Raw genomic sequence first — 26,383 nt, forward strand, 5'->3', positions numbered from 1 at the left:
AGCTCCGGCGGGGCGGGGGATGCTGATAGAAGAGCTCTTTGTTTTTCACTTAGGGGCTACAAAGTAGTTACACAATATGGTTAGAATTTGCATGCTGTCTTTAAAGGCCCTCAGAGTGGGGTTTGTGTGTTTCAAGTGGGGAAAACCAGAAGTGACTCAGAGCCAGCACACGAGGATTTCAAGCAGAACGCCACTCCTCTCGCATCATAACGCAGTAGGAAGGAGATGCTTTGCTTGTGTGCAGCCTCCTGGCCTGCTGCACTGTGTCTTCTCCATCCCTGCACACAGAAGCAGCAGCTCTAGATCTGGAGTGCTGTCCTTTCAAGTCATGTATCCCTGCAAACCAAAACAATTCCGTTTAAAGCTGGAGGGGGAGGAGGAGAGAGGTCATTGCCAAGACCTGCAGGTTGTCGCCCGTAGTCTTCCTCTTTCTTCTGTGTCAGTTCCATCTCTCCCTGTTCAGGCAGTCTGTCCCCTTTCTCCTTTCTGGCTTTCCCCTTTCTGTGCTTGGTCAACAGGATTGTGCAGCTGAAAAAAGCAAAAGTCTAGTGGAGGCAGGGAGGTGTTCCCTTCTTTCCACCACTTCTCCTGCCTCTCTTCCTATTTCACTGGCTTTGTAATTTGTGGTTTAGACTTCTGGGAGTTGGTCAGGGCTTTTTTGCTCTCTTTGTGGCCATGACCTGTGAGTATTTTACTAAAAAGACCTAGAGATTGCCTGGTGTTTCAAGCTGCTGAGCTAGCTTGTCCTTCCCTTGTGACACACAAAAATTAGGTCTATAGCTGAATTTCATAGGCATCTCAGTTCATAGAACTGTTTGGGTTGGAAGGGACCTTAAAGATAATCAAGTTCCAACCCCCCTGCCATGGGGAAGGACTCCTTCCCCTCTCAAGGCTCTATCCAACCTGGCCTTGAACACCTCCAGGAAGGGGGCATCCTCCCTAGGCAACCTGTTCCAGTGTTTCACAACCCTCACTGTAAAGAATTTCTCTCTAATGCCCAATCTGAATCTACCCTCCTCCAGCTCAAAGCCATTCCCCCTCATCCTATCACTATAAGCCCTGGTAAGAAGTCCCTCCCCAGCTTTTTTTGCCATGAACTTGTAACTGCTGTTGGTTTACAGATGGTAGATACTGACTGTATCTGTACAGTAGTGTCTGGATTTGTTTCCACCTGCTGTGAATGGAAAAGCACAGATGATGAGCTTCTAGCTGGATATGGAGTGTGGCAAAGTCTGTGTTGTCTTGATGGAGTTTCAGCATCTCTCTGTCCCTTTTTGGGCACTAAAGCCAAGTTTTCAAGCACCTGCATTGCTTCTTGAAGAATATCTTTGTTCTTAGCTTTGAATTTTAACTCAAGCAAGGGAATAAGAGATACAATGAGAACAGGACAATTTCACCTTTTCTTTTACTCTATCCTTTGAAGTCTCTTTGAGGCTTGCTTTCATGTTTCAGGGCAAGCTGCTGCTGAGGCTAGAGTCAGGTTGTGAGGAAACCTACGGGATCTTACAATTTCCTGTGAGCCAGGTGAAGTGTGTCTTGCATAGAGCACCAAGCCAGGAGTTCCTTGTGTTCATGTGATGCCACTTTTTCCTGGGTTTAGTGGAATATTCTCTCACTAGAAAGAGAGTTTGAGGCAGTGTAATTGAATGGTCCCATTCTTTCATTAGCTAGCTGATATTTGAGTAGCAGCCAGTACTTAAAAGCAAGTATCTTCCCTTTTCTCTTTGGGAAAAGCCTGCAGAGGTTCCCCAGCCCTTTTTCTGAGTAGCACATTTATTTGCTCAAGATAATGACAAATTTAGGAGGTGCTTTTGACTGCTGCAAAGATATTTTTGCTTTCTGTTTGATGTTTTAAGTCACTAAACCATCTGAGATGTTGCCTATGATTGCATTTGACACTTCAGTCTTTCTCATCTGTCATGTGGAAAACACAAGGGGGATATTATTTTCCTAGTTCCATTTATGTAGCTCAGCTATTTTGCTACTATGTAAAGTTAGATTTAGCTCACTGGTGACACTCTTGGTGGTAGGACCACTTCTGGTAACCCCATCTGTGCAGATTAGCTTGAAAGACAATGGGATTGCTTAGAATATTTAGGATAATTACCTCTGTAGTTATGCAGCTCTACAAATGCTCACCTTAAATCAATTATTCAATTGCAAAAGGCTTTAGTTTTGAATTGCACACAGGAAAGAACAGAACAGAATAGAACAGAACAGACCAGGTTGGAAGAGACCTTTGAGATGACCACCTTGATGTTTTGCTTAGCACTTAAGATAGGAATAAGAAAAATAGGGCACTTCCAAGTGCAAGGTTTATTGGCTACAAAGACTACAACCAACTTCAAACCAAAAATGGTTGCTTCTTGCAGAAAAATCTCTTCTTCAATCAACAGGCAAATTACTAGACAAAAAGGATCTCCTCTGAAATCAGCAGGCAAAGTGGTAGGCAAAAAGGATCTCCTCTGCCATCAGCAGGCAAAGTGGTAGGCAAAAAGGATCTCCTCTGCCATCAGCAGGCAAAGTGGTAGGCAAAAAGGATCTCCTCTGCCATCAGCAGGGAAAGTGGTAGGCAAAAAGGATCTCCTCTGCCATCAGCAGGCAAAGTGGTAGGCAAAAAGGATCTCCTCTGCCATCAGCAGGGAAAGTGGTAGGCAAAAAGGAATCTCCTCTGCCATCAGCAGGCAAAGTGGTAGGCAAAAAGGAATCTCCTCTGCCATCAGCAGGCAAAGTGGTAGGCAAAAAGGAATCTCCTCTGCCATCAGCAGGGAAAGTGGTAGGCAAAAAGGATCTCTTCTGCCATCAGCAGGCAAAGTGGTAGGCAAAAAGGAATCTCCTCTGCCATCAGCAGGCAAAGTGGTAGGCAAAAAGGAATCTCCTCTGCCATCAGCAGGCAAAGTGGTAGGCAAAAAGGATCTCCTCTGCCATCAGCAGGGAAAGTGGTAGGCAAAAAGGATCTCCTCTGCCATCAGCAGGCAAAGTGGTAGGCAAAAAGGATCTCCTCTGCCATCAGCAGGGAAAGTGGTAGGCAAAAAGGATCTCCTCTGCCATCAGCAGGCAAAGTGGTAGGCAAAAAGGAATCTCCTCTGCCATCAGCAGGCAAAGTATTCAACCAGTATGAATTTCTGATTTGAATTTTGGCCCAGATGTTTAAGCAGCACTGTAACAGCAGAGTGATTGCCATTAAAAGGAGTAGCTTGTAGGACGCAGCTTTTCATTAATGAAAATCCCTACTATTTCTATATTGATAGATATATACATATATATTAGCATTTAAAATCCAGTTTGAGTGCTTCAGAGGGCTCCTGGGAGGACTTCAGGGGGATGTGCCAGGTTTGAGTGCCCCTTGGAAATGCATCGGTAGGGTTAATCCACTGTCAACCAACTGTGTTCAATTGCTGTTGTCTAGGGGATGGTGATCATAGAAGAATTGCCCTTTCCAAAAGACCTTTTGAAGAAGCAGATGCACTTGACAGACCAAGAAGCTTTATTGAGCACCAGAGGGGCCTCACAAGCTGCCATTGAGAGGCAGGATGACTTGGAGATGTCACCCAGCAGCCCTACCCTGCTCTTACGAAACATAGAGAAACAGGTAAAGTAACCCGGCGGAGCCAAGCGGTTTGCTTCAGACACAGGCCAGCTTCCATGGTGATGCCTTCCAAAGAGGAAGATATTTTGCAGTCCCCAGAGTGGGTGCTGGTGAGCTGAAGGGCTTGAATCGCTGCATTGTACGCCAGGCTTACAAATTAACCTTTTCTCTCTGACCTGCCTGCATCGCCCCTTTGTTGCCATCAAAGCAGCCACAGAGCGGCTCCTAATAGCTACCCACAAACCTGCCTCTCCCTTTAGAGTTAGGTTCAGGGAAGGGTTGCCCCAGATGGGGTCAGGAAATACTTGCTGTGAGATGAAAGAGTGCAGCTGGAAGATGGAGGTGTGTTACACTTGAAACAAGAAGGAGAGTTCCAAGAGAATGGATTTGCTGGTCTGCTGGAGTGCCATAGGCCTGCAGAATGCCTGGTACTCAACAGGCGTAGTGAAGGTGTAGCTGTGAGCAGAGTGTTGGTCCCTGGTGTTCAAACCAGTCTTTGCCAAGGTGAACACCAGGAAATAGGATGGAGAGTCCAGCAGGGTGTTCTTTTTGCTGGAAGGTGTAAAGACTGTGGTGGGATCACACTGCTGAAGGAGATGCAGGAAATTTGCTTGTAGAGCAAAGCAAACCTGCCAGAGGCAGCAGGGTGCAATTCATGCATTGCTCTGCTGCTGGACAGCAATTCTTCCTCAGCTCAGCGTCTTTCAGGGGGGCCAAAAGTAGCTTTAGATACTAATGTCTGCTCCTGAATCTCTGTGCCAATGTTTCTTACTTGACAGTCATACTTTGCTGTTGTTAAAATGCTTCCCATTTGATGGCTCCTCTCTGCCACAGCTGGGAGCAAGGAAGCAGTGAAACAGGAAATCAATGCAAGCAGTGCTGGCAATTGCACAACAGCAGCCAAAGAGCATTCTGAGAATGTGGTGAAAGTTCCCTCTTGAAGGGGTTACTTGGGGGGTTAAGCACACTTAGAATCATAGAATGGTCTGGGTTGGAAGGGACTTCCAAAGGTCATCAAGTCCAATCTCCTCTACAGTCAGCAGGGACATGCTCATCTAGATCAGATTGCCCAGGGCCCTGTCCAGCCTCACCTGGAGTATCTCCAGGGTTAGGGCCCCAACCACCTCCCTGGGCAACCTCAGCCAGTGTTCCACTTGTGCAGAACTTGTTCCTGACATCCAGTCAAAATGTGCTCTTGTCTGTGGGAATATCTGTGGATCACAGGATGTTAGGGGTTGGAAGGGACTTCCAAAGATCATCAAGTCCAACCCCCCTGCCAGAGCAGGACCAGAGAATCCAGCACTGATCACACAGGAACACATCCAGACAGAGCTGGAAAGGCTCCAGAGAAGGAGACTCCACAACCTCTCTGGGCAGCCTGCTCCAGGGCTCTGTGAGCCTCACAGTGAAGAAGTTCCTCCTCAGGGTGAGGTGGAACCTCCTGTGCTGTAGATTATATCCATTGCCCCTTGTCCTATCCCAGGGTGCAACTGAGCAGAGCCTGTCCCTTCACTCTTGCCCCCCAGCCCTCAGGTATTTATAAACACTTATTAACTATTTCAAAGGCTTTATTTAACTGTCAGGACAAAGACTCAGTTTGGCTACGTTACCAAAGGGGGTGTGCTGAAAAACTTAAGCCAGTAAAAATGAGCAGTATTTTCTGCATTTGCCCTGTGTTTCAAATGATGCAATTGTGGCCAGGAGTATTTAGAATTCAGTAATTGCAGTAGTTGGAAGCCATTGCTTCTTTTCACTAAGGAAGCAGTAGTTGCTGTGTTGCCCATTCACTGAGGAGGTACAAATGGAGGTCCAGGGACTTTGGTGTCCTGAAAATGATTTAGCATTAAAGGTGTTCACACATTGAACACACCAAGCAGATTTCTTCCTGTTGCATCACAAAAGGACTCTGGGCTTTGATTTGTTTTTCAACTGTCTGTCTTGTAAATCAACCTTGACTCTGAAGGTCTGAGCTGCTTCCTGTTCCATGTCAGAAAAAATGATGCTGGAGGCTGAAGTGCATGGAGAGCAGCCCTGTGGAGAAGGAGCTGGGAGTGCTGGTGGACAACAAGCTCTGCAGGGGACAGCAATGTGCCCTGGGGGCCAAGAAGGCCAAGGGGATCCTGGGGTGCATTGAGAGGAGTGTGTCCAGCAGAGCCAGGGAGGTTCTCCTCCCCCTCTATTCTGCCCTGCTGAGACCTCAGCTGGAATATTGCATCCAGTTCTGGGCTGCCCAGTTCAAGAGAGAGTCCAAGGGAGGGCTCCAAGGATGCTGAAGGGACTGGAGCCCTGCCTGGGGAGGAGAGGCTGAAAGCCCTGGGGCTGTTTAGTGTGGAGAGGAGAAGAGTGAGAGGGGATCTCATCAATGTCCATCAATACCTGAGGGCTGGGAGTCAAGAGGGGACAGGCTCTGCTCAGTTGCACCCTGGGATAGGACAAGGGGCAATGGATATAAACTGCAGCACAGGAGGTTCCACCTCAACATGAGGAGGAGCTGCTTCACTGTGAGGGTCCCAGAGCACTGGAGCAGGCTGCCCAGAGAGGTTGTGGAGTCTCCTTCTCTGGAGCCTTTTAGGACCCATCTGTGTTCCTGTGTGACCTGTGCTGGATTCTATGCTCCTGCTCTGGCAGGGGGGGGGTTTTACTTGATGACTTTTGGAGGTCCTTTCCAACCTCTTAACATCCTCTGGCCCTGTGCTCCACAGATATTCCCACAGAATTACTCAGTCCTATGTTAAAGCATTTCTTTGTGAAAAAGAAATAATTCTACTTAGGAACCCACACCAAAAGGAAGGGGGGAAAAAAACCCCAAAGAATGCAAAGTCTGTGAGCCAGGCATTTTTTTATTGCTACTCTTTGCAAGCCCTTTTCACAGCTCTGCAGTATTTACAAACCATGCACATTTGCCCTTGTGATTTGGAGGGCTGCCAGTGTTTTGGTGGTTTTGTGTTGAGCAAAGGCTTCACTCCTTACAGATAGAACTCTGGTGAGGCTTTGAAATCAATCTGCTAAATATTTTACTGGCATCTCCATTGTTTTGCCCAGACCTTTTGTAAGTGAATTCCTGTTTCAGTGCCTTAGTATCCAGCTCTGAATATTTTACTCTGACATGAAATTTTTACCCAGCTGCATCGTTCAAACCTCCACAGAAAAGGCTGGAGTTGTAAGGAAATGGAAAAACAGCTCCCTGCCTCCTTCTGCTTCAAGATGGAACAGATTGAGAGCACCCTCAGCAGGTTTCCAGATGGTACCAAACTGTGTGGTGCAGCTGGTAAGATTGAAGGATGGTTGCCATCCAGAAAGACCTGGACAGGCTGGAGAGGTGGCAGGGAAGAATCTCCTGAGGTTCAGTAAGGCAAAGTGCAAGATCCTGCACCTGGGCTGGGACAAGCCTCAGTATCAATCCAGGCTGGGGGATGATGGAACAGAGAGCAGCCCTGCAGAAAAGGACTCAGGGGTGCTGGATGTGAGCCAACAGTGTGCACTTGCAGCCCAGAAGGCAAATCTTAGCCTGGGCTGCAGCAGCATGGCCAGCAGATGGGGAGAGGGGATCCTGCCCCTCTGCTCTGCTCTGGGGAAACCTCACCTGGAGTGCTGTATCCAGCTCTGGGGGCCTCAGCACGAGACATGGATCTGCTGGAGAGGGTCCAGAGGAGGGCCACCAAGATGAACAGAGGGCTGCAGCACCTCTCCTATGAAGACAGGCTGGAAGAATTGGGGAGGTTCAGTTTGGAGAAGAGAAGGCTCCCAGAAGACCTTACAGCTACATTTCAATATCTGAAGGGAACCTAGAGGAAGGCTGGGGAGGGATTGTTGAGAAGGGCTTGTGGTGATAGGACAGGGACAATGGTTTGAAAGTGGAGCAGGACAGATTTAGGTTGGACATCAGGAGGAAGTTCTTTACAGTGAGGGTGGTAGAATACTTGAACAGGCTGCCCAGGGCTGTGGTTGAGACCCCATCCATGGAGACATTCAAGGTCAGACTTGATGTGGCCCTGGGCAGCCTGCTGTAGTTGGAGGTGTCCCTGCTGGCTGCAGGGGGGTTGGACAAGATGCCCTTTGAAGATCCACTCCAACCCCATGCAGTCTGTGAATTTGTGAGGGTGCCAAAGCCTTGGAGCAGGCTGCTCAGAGAGGTGGTGGACTCTCAGACTTTCAAGACCCACCTGGATGTGCTCCTATGTGACCTGCCCTGGGTGATCCTGCTCTGGTAGGGGGCTTGGACTCAATGATGTCTGGAGGCCTCTTCCAACCCCTACCATTCTGTGATTCTGTAAAGAAAACTTAACTCAGGAACATTTAAGCAATCTTTGCTTTAAACCATCATAGCTCTGGATGAAAATCCTCCAAAATGATGTAAAAGGGTTGGGGTTATTTTTCTTTCAGCCAAAGGATGCCATTTCACATCCATTTGTTTTATCTTCTGTTCAGTGTGCAGCACACAGTTTCCTCTTAAGAAAACTACATTCATTGTCAGAGCAGCCCTTTAAAAGGTTTGACATTTAAAAACAGAAAAATCATTGTGAAATATTAGCTGGAGCCAGTCCACAATTCATTGCTTTATAAGGAGGAATTCTTACTCTGAACAAATCGGCTGCATTTGTTTGGGCCAGTCCTGAAGGACCAGGTCTTAGAATCATAGAATCACAGAATGGGCTGGGCTGGGAGGGACCTCCAAAGCTCATCCAGTCCAACCCCCTCTGCAGTCAGCAGGGACATCCCCAACTAGATCAGGTTGCCCAGGGCCTCATTGAGCCTCACTTTGAATATCTCCAGGGATGGAGCCTCAACCACCTCCCTGGGCAACCTCTTCCAGTGTTCCACCACCCTCCTGGTGCAGAACTTCTTCCTCACATCCAATCTCAATCTGCTCTGCTCTACTTTGAAGCCATTGTCCCTGGTCCTGTCCCTGCAGGCCTTTGCAAACAGTCTCTCTGCAGCCTTCCTGTAGCCCCCTTCGGGTCCTGGCAGGTTGCTCTTAGGTCTCCCTGGAGCCTTCTCTTCTGCAGGCTGAACACCCCCAGCTCCCTCAGCCTGTCCTCAGAGCAGAGCTGCTCCAATCCCTGGATCATTTTCCTCACCCTCCTCTGGACCCTCTCCATCAGGTCCATGTCCTTCCTGTGCTGAGGGCTCCAGACCTGCACACAGCACTGCAGGTGAGGTCTCAGCAGAGCAGAGCAAAGTGGCAGAATCCCCTCTCTGGCTCTGCTGGCAATGCTGCTTTGGATGCAGCCCAGGCTGCCCTTGGCCTTCTGTGCTGCAAGCTCACCCTGCCTGCTCCTGGCCAGCTTCTCCCCCACCAGCACCCCCAAGGCCTTTTCCTCAGGGCTGCTTTCTCTCCCCTCCTCCCCCAGCCTGTATTGTTCAGACCCCTGAGGGCCGCCACTGTCTCTGCTCTCCACCTGGACTTCAAGCCATTGAGCACCACCTTCTGGATGCAACCTCCCAGCCAATTCCTTACCCACCAAACAGTCCACCCAGCAAATCTGTATCCCTCCAGTCTGGCAAGCAGGATGTTGTGGGGGAGCATGTCAAAGGGAGGAGGAGACTTCTTGTTGCTATTTTTGAGACGACTCGAGGCTTTTCGCTGCTCTGCCTGTGGCTACACTTCCTTTTGTAACAAAACACTTTTGTCAAACCAAGTGAGCAATGAAGGGAGAGAAAAATACTTGGGAGTGAATCAAATGCACAATGAGTAGACAGCAGAGTTTTTGTGCTTTCCCCTATTGAAATGCTTGGGGAGTGGGCAGCTAGCAGCTCTGGGCTGCAGCTGTTGCAACATCAGCTGCGACACGCTCAGGTTTCTTCTGCCTTTTCCAAACCCTTTGCCTGAAACGCTGAGCTCACTGATGTGTGTTGTGTGCTACTTACTGGAATGTCTACACCAGGTCCTTGACAGGTGGTGTGGAGTTTTTGGTGGGGTTCTGTTGTTATTGTTTTGTTTTGTAGAGGTGAACTTCATAATCATGAAAGTGACAAGCATGCCCCGCTTGGTTATGCACAGGAAGAAACTGAATATGATTGTGTGTGACTGGAATCCTAAGGAGAAAAACAGCACAGTCCCAGGGCTTTGGAGCTGTTCACACAGCATCACAGAATGACTGAGGCTGGAATAGACCTCTGAGATCATCCAGCCCATGGCACTGAGTGCCACATCCAGTCCTGCCTTAAACACCTCCAGGAAAGGCAGCTCCACCATGCCCCCCCTGAGCAGGCCATTCCAGTGTCTGATTGCCCTTTCCATCAGGAGGTGCTTCCTAAGATCCAACCTAATCCTCCCCTGGCACAGCTTCAGGCCATGCCCTCTTGTCCTGTCACAAGCTGCCTGGGAGCAGAGCCTGACCCCCACCTGACTACAGCTTCCCTTCAGGTAGTTGTAGAGAGTGGTAAGGTCCCCCCTGAGTCTCCTCTTCTCCAGGCCGAGCACCCCCAGCTCCCTCAGCCTCTCCTCATCAGCCTTTTCCTCCAGCCCCCTCCCCAGTCTGGTTGCTCTCCTCTGGGCCTGCTCCAGCACCTCTGGATCTCCCTTGCAGTGAGGGCCCCAGAGCTATCCAGTACTCGAGGTGAGGCCTCACAAGTGCCCAGTGCAGGGCAGAATTCCATCCCTGCTCCTGCTAGCCACACTGTTCCTGATCCAGGCCAGGATGCCCTTGGCTGCCTGTGCTCCCTGGGCACACTGCTGGCTCCTGTCCAGCTGTTGTCACCCAGCACTGCCAGGTCCCTCTCTGCCAGGCTGCTTTCCAGCCACTCACCCCCAGTCTGTAGCACTGCATGGGGTGATTGTAGCCAAAGTGCAGGAGCCTGCACTCAGCCTTGTTAAGCCTCATCCTGCTGGCCTCAGCCCAGCAACCCAGCCTGGCCAGGTCTCTGAAGCGTTTTCCTACCTTCCAGCAGATCCACACTCCCCACCTTGTTCAGTGAGGGTAAAAGTCTGATTATCTTTTCTTAATTATTACTGTCCCCAGAGTGCACAACTGAGTGAAATCATCAGCAACCTCATTGCTCCACTCAACCTGGCTCCAGCTTCTTCACCTCTTTCATCCAAGACCTGTCGGCACAGACAGCTGGTCAACGGCATCTCCTTCAGGTAGGTCACAGTGTGCTGCAGCATTTCCTGTGCTTCAGAATAACTTCTGGGAAGGTTACCTAGGTGGAACTGATCATCACTGCAGTAGTGATTCAGGGTAGGAATGGTGCTCTCTGCAAGCTTTAGGAGTCAAGGCTTGCTTGTAAGGTTGAAACGAGGAGGGCAGGTTTTGTTCTTCAAGCCAGCAGTCAAGAATGCAGTCACTGTAAGCACAGCTCAGTCCTGGGAGGGTGAAGTCATGAAGGGATGCAGTAACTAGCACCACTTCTGATTATTTCAGGCTTAATGTGTTCTGTCATCACAAGTGCAGCTTCATTTTGCAGGATCAGAGGAGGTTAGGGGTTGGAAGGGACCTCTGGAAATCTTTGAGTCCAACCACCCCTGCCAGAGCAGGAGCAGAGAATCCAGCACAGGTCACACAGGAACACATCCAGACAGGGCTGGGAAGGCTCCAGAGAAGGAGACTCCACAACCTCTCTGGGCAGCCTGTTCCAGAGCTCTATGACAGACACAGTGAAGAAGTTCTTCCTCATGTTGAGGTAGAACTTCCTGTGCTGCAGTTTCCATCCACTGCCCTTTGTCCTATCACAAGTGGCTGAGTAGAGGCTGTCCCTGTCCCTTCCTTCCTGACCCCCAGCCCTCAGCTATTGATAGCCATTGATCAGATCCCCTCTCAGCCTTCTCCTCTCCAGACTAAACAGCCCCAGGGCTCTCAGCCTCTCCTCCCCAGGCAGGGCTCCAGTCCCTTCAGCATCCTTGCAGCCCTCCCTTGGACTCTCTCCAGCAGATCCCTGTCCCTCTTGAAGTGGGGAGCCCAGAACTGGATGCAATATTCCAGGTGAGGTTTCAGCAGGGCAGAGCAGAGGGGGAGGAGAACCTCCCTGGCTCTGCTGGACACACTCCTCTCAATGCAGCCCAGGATCCCATTGGCCTTCTTGGCCCCCAGGGCACTTTGCTGTCCCATGGATAGTAATGAACTAGACTGTAGCAGATTAGTAGAACACATAAGCAGTGTCAGCTGTGCCTCAGCAGGGGCCAGTGGCAGCTTTTGGTGGCAGCTTCATTAATTTTAAGCACATCAGTCTTCAACACAAGGCCAAATTTATCTCTGCCAGATACTTTTCCAGGAATTGGGAGATCATTTTTTCCATGTTTTGGTCTTTTGTTCTGGATGGATGTACCTTCCAGGATGACTGTAGCAGCTCAAAATTAATAGGATAGGAGGTGTTTCTCGGTATGGCTCTCTAGTTCTTAGCAATTCCATCTGTTATTCAAAGATTTTACCCTACAGCACAGGCTGTAATCAGCATTAGTCTCAGAGCAGCATTAAGGTTGATTGACTGCAGTCCTGCCTTACAACACTGTGCAGGGAGGTTTCTCCTGTGATTTGTGAGGTTGGAGGGGCTGCTGTTACTCATAGCTCATAATGAATATCAGGTGGATGAAGAAACTGTTCCTGTCTGGAGCTGGGGAGGTTGATCACAGAATCAACCAGGTTGGAAGAGACCCCCAAGATCAAGTCCAACTGTGTACCCAACCCTGACTAATCAACCAGACCATGGCACTGAGTGCCTCATTCAGGCTTTGCTTAAACATCTCCAAGGATGTCAACCCCATCACCTCCCTGGGCAGCACATCCCAATGGCCAATCTCTCTTTATGGCAAGAACTTCTTTCTAAGATCAAGCCTAAACTTGCCCCTGTACAGCTTGAGACTGTGTCCTCTTGTTCTGGTGCTGCTTGCCTGGGAGAAGAGACCAACCCCATTCTGGCTACAACCTCCATTCAGGGAGTTGTAGAGAGCAAGAAGGTCTCCCCTGAGCCTCCTCTTCTCCAGGTTAAACACCCCCAGCTCCCTCAGTCTCTCCTCTTAGAGCCTGTGCTCCAGACTCTTCCCCAGCCTTGTTGCCCTTCTCTGGACATGTTCCAGCATCTCAACATCTTTCTTAAGCTGAGGGGCCCAGAACTGGACACAGCACTCAAGGTGTGGCCTAACAAGTGCTGAGCACAGGGCGCAATGACTTCCCTGCACCTGCTGGCCACACTGTTCCTGATGGCAGCATCTGCAGCAGGATGTCTCTTCTTTGTTCCCCAAGCTGGCCATACCATCTGTTCCAGCAGCTTTGCCACAGAGGCTGTGGCCTCCTACTAAGAGGTTAGAGCGGGCAGCTTGGGTGGGCAGCTCCCCTGACTGCCGGCTGCCGTAAAGGTAAGGATGAGAGGGTCCTGTCACGTAGCATTCCTGCTCCTGACCCAGCAGCTCTTTACAGGTCACAAGTTCTTTACCATGAGGGTGGTGGAACACTGGATGAGGTTGCCCAGGGAGGTGGTTGAGGCCCCATCCCTGAGATATTCAGCGTGAGGCTGGAGAGGGCTCTGGGCAACCTGATCTAGCTGGGGATGTCCCTGCTGACTGCAGAGGGGGTTGGACCGGATGAGCTTTGGAGGTCCCTTCCAGCCCAGACCATTCTATTACTGTGTGATTTGCAAAGGGTAGGCTTGGGGAAGGCAGGTAAGAGTGAGCTTTAATGTTCAAACATAGCTTTCTATGCCTTTATGTAGCCCTTGTCACACTGTGACTGGGGCTGAGCTTCTATGTTTCCAAAGGTTTCACCAGCTCCTGGGTTAGATAATGACATAGAATAGGAATAGAATAGAATAGACCAGACCAGGTTGGAAGAGACCTTCACGATCATCACATCCAACCTATCATCCAACACCACCTAATCAACTAACCCATGGCACCAAGCACCCCATCAAGTCTCCTCCTGAGCACCTCCAGGGATGGTGACTCCACCACCTCCCCGGGCAGCCCATCCCAATGGGCAATCACTCTCTGTAGAACTTCCTCCTAACCTCCAGCCTAAACTTCCCCTGGTGCAGCCTGAGACTGTGTCCTCTTGTTCTGCTACTGGCTGCCTGGGAGAAGAGACCAACCTCTGCCTGTCTACAACCCCCCTTCAGGTAGCTGTAGAGACCATTGGACTTTCCCTCTCCTCTGGAGCTTCCTCCAGGTTGGGCTTGGGCTCTATTGGAGGCTCTGTTGGGACATCCCTCAAAGCAAAGGTGGATGGCCTCCCTAATACTGATGTAGATGCATCCCAGTGAGTTGCAGGCTCTGTGCTGAATGCAACACTTCTCTCTACAGTTTTAGAATAGAATAGAGTAGAATAGACCAGGTTGGAAGAGACCTTCACGATCATCACGTCCAACCTATCATCCAACACCACCTAAGCAACTAAACCATTTTACTCATGTTTCAGTTCCTGAGCAGAGCTAGACAATCTCCAAAGTATTAGGGCAGGACTCTAGGTCTCCTTTATGTTAGCCTGACTTGACTAGAATGTAAGTTTGTGGAGAGAGGTGGATGGGGACTTGGAGCTCATAGGTGTTAGAGATGTCAGAGTTGTTGCATTTGGAGAAGCCAAACCTGCCCCAGGGCTTCTCCTGGTTTTGCTGTGTTTCTGTGAGCAGAACAGTGAACAAAAAACAACAGAGGAAACTTCCCTTCCTGACCTAGCATGGAATTAGTCAACCAGCAAACAAAGCAGATGGATGGCTTCCTGAAGCAGTGTGCTTGAAACAGTTCAGTGTTTATAAAGCCCTCTTAAAAGTAGTTACCCAGTGCTAAGCAGCGTAGGGTGTACAGAGCCCCTTTAACTTCTTCTATTTCCCCCCTCTCATTAACCATGCCACTGCAGAGCTCCAGACAGCACAGAGGTATCCTCTTCCAGCAGCTGGTTGCTTGATCACCAGCACATCAAGAAAAGAAGAAGGGACAGGACAAGACTGAGATCCCTCTCTGTGACTAATGTGAGCACGTCTGCCCGAACCAGGCCGCTTCATAGCTTCCAGAAGAGGAAACTCTACAGAATGCACAGTGCCTGTTACTGGAATCAGCAGGTAGGCCTTCCCCTCTCCTTTCAGGAGGCAAACCCAAAGGTTCCAGCTGCTAGGGCCTGCCTGTGTCTTGTCTGGTACGTCAGCAGAAGGGTGCCTGCTGTGCTGGTTATTTGTTCCGTTCAGGGAGCCGCAGTGGATGTGACACGAGCGTTGGATGTGGCAGCAGGAGCTCGGAGCTAATGAGCTGAACAGAAACGTTAAAAGACTGCTCAGGATCCTGCTTATCAAACCACTTTGTTGTGTGGCTGTCTTGAAAGGCTCTGTATAGCCTAAGCCAGAACTGGAGAGCTTCCTTGGGAGGCTTGAGGAAAGCTGCTGCAGTGTAAATGAGCTGCCCGCTTGCTTTCGGCATAGTTGTTTTAGCTGCACGAAAGTTGACAGAGCTGGTGGCACAGAGTTGGCTAGGAAAGTAGATTGCACTGTCTTGAGCTTGGTTCCTTTTTTTGCTGTTCCTGAGGAGTTCTGTTGCCTTTGTCATCACACTTCAGGAATGCTTTAAAATTAGAATCATAGCATTGTCAGGGTTGGAAGGGACCTCAAGGATCAGCCAGCTCCAACCCCCATGCCATGGGCAGGGACACCTCACACTACAGCAGCTTGCTCACAGCCACATCCAGCCTGGCCTGAGAAACCTCCAGGGATGAGGCTTCCACCACCTCCCTGGGCAACCTCTGCCAGTCTCTCACCACCCTCATGGGGAAGAACTTCTTCCTAACAGCCAATCTCAACCTACCCATTTCTAGTTCTGCTCCATTCCCCCCAGTCCTATCACTCCCTGACACCTTCAAAAGTCCCTCCCCAGCTTTCCTGTAGCCCCCTTCAGATACTGAAGGCCACAAGAAGGTCTCCTCAGAGCCTTCTCTTCTCCAGACTGAACAACCCCAACTCCCTCAGTCTGTCTCCAGAGCAGAGCAGCTCCAGCCCTCTGCTCATCCTCGTGGCCCTTCTCTGGACACCTTCCAGCACCTCCAGATCCTTCCTGGAATAGAGGCTCCAGAACTGGACCCAGTGCTCCAGCTGGGGTCTCAGCAGAGTGGAGCAGAGGGGCAGAATCCCCTCCCTGGCCCTGCTGGCCACACTTCTCTTGCTGCAGCCCAGGCTCTGCTTGGCTCTCTGGGCTGCAAGTGCTCACTGCTGGCTCCTGTTGAGCTTCTCCTCCCCCAGCTCCCCCAAGGCCTTTCCTCCAGGGCTGCTCTCCAGCCAGGCCCTGCCCAGTTTCAGTCTCTGGTTTTCCACCTGGCGAAGGAATGGATGTTTTAAAATGGGGACAAAACTACTGTCTGGTGTGCAGGGCAAGGCATAGATCTGCTCACATCTGATATTAATAGCACACTGCTGGTAAGAATATATAATGAGTTTAGCTGTGGTGCTTCAAACAACAGTCTAATTTGGGAGCAGAGACAGCATGAACTCATTCTTCACAGCCATGCTGATCCCAAGGGGGTTGAATTTCTTGGTCTTCCTTTGCCTTTTAGAAGCATGTTTTACTGAGAGCCATCTTCATGTCTCCTTGGCTTAACTGTCTGGGGTTTACAAAGTGTGCCAGTGGTCTGGGGAGAAATTTCCCCTGCAAGGATACTCTCTGGGAGTGTGCTGATTCAGCATCCTCTGCACAGTTGCAGAAGTGGCCTAGTTTCAGCAAGGTATTTCGTTGAAAAACTCTCCAGTTTCTTATGAGCTTCACTTCCCAGCTTCCTGCCAGTGGGGCTTAAAGACCTGGCAGCCTGCCTGCAGGGTTTGAGGGTGGGGGATGGGGACAGAGGGTTAGTGTTTAGGAGCTCTACCTTCCAGAGAACTCGGGCATTCAATCTTCCTTGCAGTAACTAAGATGACAGATGCTGACTTGGGACTTCTTGTTTCCCAGTCAATCCCATCCCATCCCATCCACTCCATGTCCTGGTAGAGAGGTTGGAGGCCTCATTCCATGACTGATGACTTCAATACCACAAGTGCTTCTTGCAACTGTGGAGACTGCTCCTCTGCAAGAGTCTCCAGGGCTTTCCCTGCCTTCTTCTTAAACATGAGGAGTTTCCACTCCAGATGCAACTTCAAGTAACAGATTCTTCTGGAAACCTGCATCCTGCAGGCTCCAAGTGCAGCCTGTGTCTTTGGAGCACTGGGACAGAGTTGGTGCAGTTCAGAGTCTAACAGCAGAAGCTTGTAAATGGAAACTCAATTTCTGCAGCCTGGCAGCAGGTGTTCAAAGCTGAGTTTGCCTTTTCACCTTCACCCAGCCCTAGAGCTGAGCTGCTTCCCATGCTCAACAGCTTACAGAATCACAGAATCATTCAGGTTGGGAAAGAGCCTCAGGATCACCAAGTCCAGCCCAGAACCCTACTCTGCAAGGATCACCCCAAAACCACAGCCCCAAGCACCACATCCAAACCTCCTTGAAACACAGCCAGGCTTGGGGACTCCACCACCTCCCTGGGCAGCACATTCCAAGCCCTGACCACTCTGGATGGGAAAAATTCTTCCTCCTGTCCAGTCTGAAGCTGCCCTGCTGCAGCTTGAGGCTCTTCCCTCTTGTTCTATGGCTAATGACCTGTGAGAAGAGACCAGCACCAAGCTCTCCACAGGCTCCTTTCAGGGAGCTGTAGAGAGCCAGGAGGTCTCCCCTCAGCCTCCTCTGCTTCACACTAACCATCCCCAGCTCCTTCAGTTGCTCTTCATCAGATTTCTTCCCCAGGCCCTTCCCAGCTTCCTTGCCCTCCTCTGCCCTGGCTCCAGCCCCTCCACATCTCTCTTGTCTTGAGGTGCCCCAAACTGGACACAGCACTCGAGGTGTGGCCTCCCCAGAGCTGAGTGCCAGGGGACAATCCCCTCCCTGCTGCTGCTGGACACAGCATTGCTGATCCCAGCCAGGAGGCCTTTGGCTTTCTTGGCCCCCTGGGCACACTGCTGGCTCCTCTTCAGCTGCTTGTCCATGAGCACCCCCAGGTCCCTTTGTGCCAGGCAGCTTCCCAGCCCACACTGCCCCAAGCCTGTAGCATTGTTACCTTGACTTGTAGACTAAACAGACTTTTGTATCCTACCTTTGACTGGAGAGTGCAATCAAAAAGTACATCTTGAAGCTACTGGTTACAACTTCAGCTGTTGTAGCTGGCACAGCTACACCCTCGCCCTTTCCAGGTCTGGGTTACCATGCACTAACACAGCTCCACTGTGGAGATGTCCCAGAGACACTGTGGTAAAGACCTCTGCAGGGCATCTGTTTGTGCTCACTGCAGCTCCAGAGCCTGTGTTTTGACTGCTTTCTAACGTCCTCTCCGTGGGGAAGTTAACCACGAGGCAGTGCATCAGGAACTGCATCAGGAGCGAGCTGCAGAGAGATTCTGTTCATGCCCCTGGAGCAAATGAGTGGTGGCAGCAATCAAGCTGTCAAGCTTCAGACTTCATGCAAGTGCCACAATCAGTTAAAGTTTTCAGCATTAAGGTGAAGCAGCCTCTTACACAGTGCCAGTTAAAAACAGAGTAGCAGGGGTCCTGCTGGGGGAGGAGGTCAGTGATGAAATTGGACTGGACGTTTCCAGCACGTTCTGACAGTCAAGCCTAAATGGCTATCAAGTCTCTGAATTAAGAGCCATCATCAGTGCATTGTTTCATTCAAGAAACCTTACTCTCACAGGCCCTGTCACTTTCTTAGCCCTGCACTTGTTACACTTGGTTAGCCAGCTGGTGATGAGATTGCTCAACTTGTAATGGGATAACATTGGCTGTCAGCCCAGGCCGAGTGCAGGACTGGGCAGAATGACTAAGGGTGAGGATGCAAAATGGGGCAGGGCCTCTGGGACTGATAGCTACCTTTCTTTGAAAATGCATTTATATCCCCAAGAGTAATGCAGCAAGTTTCCTCCAGCCTTCCACACAAAAAGGAGTTTGGCAGCATGGCAAACCCTCGGACTCGGAGTGTGGTGCTGGTGTGTTGTCATCTCCAGCAAGTGGCTCTCCCATGCTGCTGCACTTCCACATATTTATACAGCCCCCCAAAACCATGGAATCATGGAAGTGTCACAGTTGGAAGGGACTTTCAAGGATCATCTAGATTCAACCCCCCTGCCATGGGACACCTCACACTAGAACCCCCATTTCTTTAAGGTCAGTGGGCTGGCAGAAAGCTGTAACTAGGGCAGACTTGCTGCCACCTCTCTGCAGCAGGTGTGGGGTTAACAGAGAGCAGCTTGCTGAAGGCTGAGGGGAAGACTGAATCTGTGTCCAGTTCTGGAGCCCCTTTTACAGGAAGGATCTGGAGGTGCTGGAAGGTATCCAGAGAAGGGCCATGAGGATGAGCAGAGGGCTGGAGCTGCTCTGCTCTGGAGACAGACTGAGGGAGTTGGGGTTGTTCAGTCTGGAGAAGAGAAGGCTCTGAGGAGACCTTCTTGTGGCCTTCCAGTATCTGCAGGGGGCTACAGGAAAGCTGGGGAGAGACTTCTGAGGGCGTCAGGGAGTGATAGGACTGGGGGGAATGGATCCAAGCTAGGGGAGAGGAGATTGAGATTAGAGGTTAGGAAGCTCTTCCCCATGAGGACGGTGAGACACCGGCACAGGTTGCCCAGGGAGGTGATGGAAACCTCATGCCTGGAGGTTTTTCAGGCCAGGCTGGATGTGGCTGTGAGCAAGCTGCTGCAGTGTGAGGTGTTCTGGCCATGGCAGGGGGGTTGGAACTGGCTGATCCTTGAGGTCCCTTCCAACCCTGACACTTCTGTGATTCTGAACATCACAGCTCCTGTGCCAGCTTCCTTCCAGTGTCTGCTTGCAGCAGGTGGTGAGGAAATGCCTGGCACTGCTGCTGAGTGATGGTGCTCTGCAGCAATCCTGGCCAGGCAACCAACAGCACAAGGCAGACTACCCATGTGTAGGAGATGAAGATAGCAGTGAGGAGTTTGAGGGGTTTTGAGGACCACTAGTTCACAGGCTCACAGGATGTTAGGGGTTGGAAGAGACCTCTGGAGATCTTTGAGTCCAGCCCCCCTGGCAGAGCAGGACCATAGAATACAGCACAGGTCACCCAGGAACACTTGGTCATAGAATCACAGAATCAACCAGGCTGGAAAAGACCTCAGAGATCATCAAGTCCAACCTATTCCCTAATACCTAACACCTCCTGACAGCTAAACCATGGCTCCAAGTGCCACATCCAACCCCCTCTTGAACACCTCCAGAGATGGTGACTCCAGCACCTCCCTGGGCAGCACATCCCAATGGGCAATTACTCTTTCTGGGAAAAATTTTCTCCTCACCTCCAGCCTAAACTTCCCCTGGTGCAGCTTGAGACTGTGTCCTCTTGTTCTGCCACTAGTTGCCTGGGAGAAGAGACCAACCCCTTCCTGGCTACAACCTCCCTTCAGGTAGCTGTAGAGAGCAATGAGGTCTCCCCTGAGCCTCCTCTTCTCCAGGCTAAGCAACCCCAGCTCCCTCAGCCTCTCCTCATAGGGCTCTCCTCAAGGCCTCTCCCCAGCCTTGTTGCCCTTCTCTGGACACCTTCAAGAGTCTCAATGTCCTTCTTAAATTGAGGACCCCAGAACTGGACCCAGTACCCTTTGTGTGGTACCCTTTGTGCATTGAATGCCATTCAGAGTCGTCCTTCACATCTCTTCAGATTCATTTGGGAAGCTCATTTTCCCCCCTCCCCCCTTCCCACCCCCCAAAAGCCATGTTAGGAAAAGCAAAGTATGAAACTGTGAACTGGTGTCCCATCTGTCACTTCATAATATCACTGGGAAGACAGCCACATTTTGTCTCTTATCTCCTGCCATGCCACACACGCTTCCAGTGCTGTCAAAACTGTTGGTATTCAGTGACCTGGTAGCCTCTCAGTGCCTGTTGAGCGATGCTCTGCACTTTACTTTGCTTAGTTCTCTTCTGAAGAGGACTACACCTTCCCCTGTTTAAATTTTAAACACTTAGAGCAGTGTCTGAAAGAAAACATAGACCTCTCTGAGGCTCTAGAGGACCTGCCAGTTCTACAAGACAGTTCAACTGCAGTGGGGGTCAATAAAACAGGCTGCAGGGTGTTTGGTTTATCTGTCACCATCCAGTGTCCTCAGGAACCTGAACCATCCTCTGCTCCCCTAATTCAGAATGACTAAATACCACAGCTGACCTGTGAGCCATCCTTTGGCCCTGGCATCTGGTTTATGTCTTTCTTCTTTCACTGGAGCAGGCTGCCCAGAGAGGTTGTGGAGTCTCCTCTGGAGCCTTCCCAGCCCTGTCTGGATGCGTTCCTGTGTGACCTGTGCTGGATTCTGTGGTGCTGCTCTCGCACGGGAGTTGGACTGGAAGACCTCAAGAGGTCCCTTCCAACCTCTAACATCCTGTGATCAATCCTGTGATCCTTTGAGTCATTCACCTTTGCTTCTGTGTGTCCTGACAGACCTCTCCATCTAGAGATGACTCCTTTCCACACCCAGCTGGGTCACGCTGGGTTGTACCAGCCTCCGCGTGGAGCTGCAGTGAGCACAGTGCAGGACACAAGCTGCTGGATTATGTGCAAGAGCTGGACTCTGCCTTTCATCCAGTCTTATCATTCCCTTCAGGTAAGTGATGCCTTGGCTGTGGCAGAGGGAGGTTGTGTTTGTGACAGCTGCAGTGTTTAGGGACTGGCTTGGCTTTTGAATGAGTTTTATGACTTAGTTCTCTCGCAGAAAACCTTTCACTGGCAAAATCCACAGATTTAGACTAGAGGAAAATCTTAACTTCATCCTAGTGGTGGAAAATGCAGCCCTGTAGAGAAGGACCTGGGAGTGCTGGGGGACAGCAAGTTCTGCATGGGACAGCAATGTGCCCTGCTGGCCAAGAAGGCCAAGGGGATCCTGGGGTGCATTCAGAGGAGTGTGTCCAGCAGAGCCAGGGAGGTTCTCCTCCCTCTCTACTCTGCCCTGCTGAGACCTCACCTGGAATATTGCATCCAGTTCTGGGCTGCCCAGTTCAGGAGGGACAGGGATCTGCAGGAGAGAGTCCAAGGGAGGGCTGCAAGGATGCTGAAGGGACTGGAGCCCTGCCTGGTGAGGAGAGGCTGAGAGCCCTGGGGCTGTTTAGTCTATAGAGGAGAAGGCTGAGAGGGGATCTGATCAATGTCTTATCAATATCTGAGGGCTGGGGGTCAGGAAGGAAGGGACAGGGACAGCTTCTGCTCACTTGTGCCCTGGGATAGGACCAAGGGGCAATGGGTGTAAACAGGAGGTTCCACCCCAGCATGAGGAGGAACTTCTTCACTGTGAGGGTGACAGAGCACTGGAAGAGGCTGCCCAGAGAGGTTGTGGAGTCTCCTTCTGAGGGGGAGGAGAGCCTCCCTGCATCTGCTGGTCACACTCCTCTGAATGCACCCCAGGATAAGCTGTGGGTAAAGTGGGAGAACCACTCCTGCCCTTTTGCATAAGACACAAGAGCACCTCTCAGACTGAAACATTTTTTCCTCTTGAGCTGGCAAAAGCAGCTGAAAGTTTCTCTGCTGTCTGTTCTAGAGGCACACAAGGCTAAGGTTGTTCATAAACAAAAGTGTTTTCATTCCCCTGCTCTGGCCTTTCCTTTGGCCCTCATTCTTTGGGTAGCAATTGTCAAGCTCATTTGGTACCTTGGCATTCTTCTTTCTACTTAATTTCTCTTCTTCCTTGTGATTTTGTTTCCGGAGAAGCTTTTCAGACAGACCCCGTTTGGACTAAGCCTTCCTGCCTCACAACAGTGAGGAAATTCCTTACCACTTGAGATCCCTTGCAGATTAATTCAGGGTTAGATCCCCCTCAGGAAATGAATTACATAGCCTTTGCCAGGGAGAGAAAAAGGAAAGTACCTTGAAATTGCCTCCAGGCTCCCAGCAGTAACCACTTCCCAAAGCGTTAATTGCTTGTCCTCAAAAGGCTGAACCTAAGCCCTTTCAGAGTGCAGGCAAATTGCACTCTGTGCTCTCCCATGCTGGGTTTTGTGCAGGAGGTAGTCAAGAGGGGAAGACCCCAGCCTCACCCTCACTTTTTGCCCTCCAGAGCTTGTTTGTGCAAAGTAATGGCAGCTACAGGCTCAGTTTATTCCAGAGTAAAAGAGCCTTGCTCTTTGACTTTGAACACCAAGAGAAGTGTATGATCAGGTGAGTGCCTGGTGGATGTGGGGCAGGCTGTGGATGGAGTCTACCTGGACTTCAGCAAGGCCTTTGACACCATCCCCCACAGCAAACTCCTGGCCAAGCTGTCAGCCCCTGGCTTGGATGGGAGCACACTGTGATGGGCCCTTCCAACCTCTGCTGTACTGTGATGCTGTGAATTACCTTGCCTCAGCTTTTCCTTTTCACTCATGCAAAAGTAACTTCCTTTAAAGTGTCTGTCTGGCCTTGTTGGGGAGACTGTGATGAAGTTTTCCTGTGGTCTCACCAGCTTCTGGACATGGCTTTTGACATTGTGTGCAGCTTGATGGTGTGAAAGACACTGCTGCCATGCTCCTGGTGCTGGCAGCAGTTGCTGGGCACTGGTGTTCTTCATGAGCTGAACACCTCCAGGCAGCAGTGCTGTTCATAGATTATATTACATGGTGTTGGGTAAAGGGATTCCTAGACCTTGAGAGATGATGCATAATTCATTGGCTCCTAGGCTGCCACCTTTCAGACCCCTTTCCATTTCTTCTTTGTTTCAATTAGATATTCCTCTTCATGTATACTTTGAGACATTGTTAAGGAAGGATGACATCAAAGGAGAACCTGTTGATACCTCATCTTTGGGAGTGGAATTAAAAGCATCTCCTGACAATGGTATGTAAAGCAAAACATCTGAGTATTTGCAAGACTGGTGATCATTCCTTTGGCATTGCTTTCTGCCCTGAAAATGTTCCATTTGTGGCTTTACCACAAGAGAGGGTCAGTGGCTGAGGCTCCAAGTAGAAGAGGAATCTCTTCCCAGACCACAGTGTTAGGTTCTCCTTTGCTGCAGTGAAATGATCCCATCAGAGCCATAGGAGAGCATTAATACAGGTGGGGGGGGGGGCTGCACTTTGAGTTCTCAGTTAGAACTAAATCCAGCCAGGGAGATCAAGGGGAACAGCAACAATTTCTACAGCAACATCAGTGGCAAAAGGAAGACTAAGGAAGGCATGGGCACCCTCAGAAAGGGATGGGGAGAACTGGTGACAAGTGACATGGAGAAAGCTGAGGTTCTCAGTGGCTGGTGAGACACACTCCAGACACACTCCTGGAGTCACAGAAGATAATTGCAGAGGCTGGAAGAAGGAGCTGCCCATTGTGAGTGAAAATCAGGTTTATGACCATCTGAAGAGCCTGAAAGTGTTCAAGTCCATGGGACCTGATGGGATACACCCACAGGTGCTGAGGGAAGTGGGGATCAGGTTGCTAAACCACTCTCTATTATATCCCAAAAGTCCTGGTCCCCACTGACTGGAAAAGGGGAAATGTAACCCCAAGTCTAACAAGGGAAAGAAGGATGACCCAGGGAGCTATAGGCCAGGCAGTCTCACCTCTGTGCCCATTAAGCTCATGGAGCAGATCCTCCTGGAACAAGGTTCAACAAGACCAAGTGCAAGGTCCTGCAGCTGTGTTGGGGCAATCCCAGGCACCAAAATAGGCTGGGCAGGGACTGGCTGGAGAGCAGCCCTGGAGGAATGGCCTTGGGTGGATGAGGAGCTCAACATGAGCCAGCAGTGAGCACTTGCAGCCCAGAGAGCCAAGCAGAGCCTGGGCTGCAGGGAGAGAAGTGTGGCCAGCAGGGCCAGGGAGGGGATTCTGCCCCTCTGCTCCACTCTGCTGAGACCCCACCTGGAGCAGTGTCCAGTTCTGGAGCCTCTATTCCAGGAAGGATCTGGAGGGGCTGGAAGGTGTCCTGAGAAGGGCCATGAGGATGAGCAGAGGGCTGGAGCTGCTCTGCTCTGGAGACAGCCTGAGAGAGTTGGGGCTATTCAGTCTGGAGGGGAGAAGGCTTTGAGGAGACCTTCTTGTGGCCTTCCAGTATCTGCAGGGGGCTACAAGAAAGCTGGGGAGGGACTTTTGAGGGTGTTAGGGAGTGATAGGACTGGGGGGAATGGATCCAAGCTAGACAAGGGGAGATTGAGATTGGATGTTAGGAAGAAGTTGTTCCCCAGGAGGGTGGTGAGAGACTGGCAGAGGTTGCCCAGGGAGGTGGTGGAAGCCTCATGCCTGGAGGTTTTTCAGGCCAGGCTGGCTGTGGCTATGTGCAGTTTTCTCTAGTGTGAGGTGTCCCTGCCCATGGCAGGGGGGTTGGAAGTGGCTGATCCTTGAGGTCCCTTCCAACCCTGACAGTTGTATGATTCTGTTTTTCTGCAGATGCAGGTTCCTGACTGCACTCTTGTTTACTGTTTGGGCTCCTGTCACGAGTCTGGGGGGTTCCCATTATACATAGCTCAGCAGTTGAGATCTCCTGTAAAGTGCAGCCATGGAAAAGACTTTCTCAACTTGCTGCATGCTTTTTCTGTCACAGACTGCAACCAACACCACGTTTCTGCCAACCAGTGGAGCAGTGGCTGTTTGTCTGCTTCCAAACCTGGAACATCTGACCAGCTGTCAGAAGGAAGAAAGAAAAGACATCTGAGTGAGACAGCAGTAGGTAAGAGAAAACTGGCACTGCTTGTGTTGTGGTTTAAGCTTTCCCAAAGTCCACACAAGCCCAAGTGGAACAGACTGAGGTTGCCTCCCCTCTGCCTTTTTCCCCATTAGGGGAAAGTAAATTAGGCAGGAGGAAAGAGAGGCAAAATCCTGAAGGAAACAGTCTGGAATGGATAGGGAAGTAAAAAGGTAAGTTGAGCACAATACAAAAAGCATTGGAGTGAAAGGAAGGTTACCAAGGTGTAAGGAAGAAGGGTAAATAACACTGCATAGAAAACCAGGCCCAGCTGGCAGAGGATTCTCTGGGTGCAATGTGGGTTCTCTTTAGATGCAGTCCTTAGGAGCTTGGATGCAGCATGGAGCAGTTCTCACCACCTGCTTACAGCAACAGCAGGGAGCAGCAGGAGCAGCCTCTGGGGCAGGCAAGGGCAGGAGCAAGAGAGAGAGCACAGGAAATGTCTCCCCTTAAACAGGGTTTGTGGACAGGAAGGGGCAGTGGCATAGACTTTGACCTGGGGACCCCTGCCCCTGGAGGAGGAACCAAGTCTCTCTGCCCACCTGGGTGAGGTTTCTTTGTCCACCTGGGGGGCTAGGTTCTTTTCAGCCCACCCCCCCTCTGGGGCTGGGTGTAGCCTGGCACAGCTTGGGACAGTGCTGCTTCTGTTAGAACATGGACTGCACAGAGCAGATTGTTACCCCTGGGCTTGGAGAGTTAATTTGAAGCTGTCTCCCAAAAGGATGCTGTTGTGAAACTTCCCAGGAGTGAAGAAATGTGCTTAGGGCCCCATGAAAATGATTGGCTATTTTAAGGCACAGTAAACCCTTCTCTTTCTTTTTGACTATGCATCACAAAGGGAGACAAGCTTCTGTACTTTGTTTGGGGGCCTGCTCCTCAAGGAAACTGCTCAGCAGTCCAACTGTGCTTTTCTAGTAGTGGGTGCCATTACTGTTGATATGAAGGAATGGGCTTTTTTGTATGGCAGGCAGTGCAACACAGACTGAATTGCAAAGTCATCTGTCAAATCATGTGCCTGACCAAACATTTACTATTCCTGGCAGCTCTGGTCAGCTCTGGTTCATTTGTTATTCGCTGTCATTTGTGGGTCTGGTTTCCTTCCAGGCAGCTGAGAGGACTTGTGGGCAGGCAGTGCTTATAATTAGTGTTTTCACCCTTGTTATCTTTGTATTTCAATCTCTGCTTCAGCACTTGTGAAATTAATAGAAAGGGCCCTGAAAGTTCTGTAGAGTGATGT

General features: G+C 50.5%; 1 protein-coding gene across 1 annotated transcript in view; it reads left to right on the forward strand.

Annotated features, from left to right (window-relative positions):
• KANSL1L (KAT8 regulatory NSL complex subunit 1 like) overlaps window positions 1-26,383 on the forward strand; it is a 72,122-nt gene that overhangs the window by 23,062 nt on the left and 22,677 nt on the right. The window contains exons 3-8 of the mRNA XM_009898475.2: window positions 3,410-3,592; window positions 10,552-10,673; window positions 14,374-14,575; window positions 20,949-21,111; window positions 23,199-23,309; window positions 25,006-25,131. Coding sequence (XP_009896777.2) covers window positions 3,410-3,592; window positions 10,552-10,673; window positions 14,374-14,575; window positions 20,949-21,111; window positions 23,199-23,309; window positions 25,006-25,131 — 907 coding nt within the window. The remainder of the gene's footprint in view (window positions 1-3,409; window positions 3,593-10,551; window positions 10,674-14,373; window positions 14,576-20,948; window positions 21,112-23,198; window positions 23,310-25,005; window positions 25,132-26,383) is intronic.

Source organism: Dryobates pubescens, chromosome 37 (assembly GCF_014839835.1).
Source record: "Dryobates pubescens isolate bDryPub1 chromosome 37, bDryPub1.pri, whole genome shotgun sequence".
NCBI lineage: Eukaryota > Metazoa > Chordata > Aves > Piciformes > Picidae > Dryobates > Dryobates pubescens.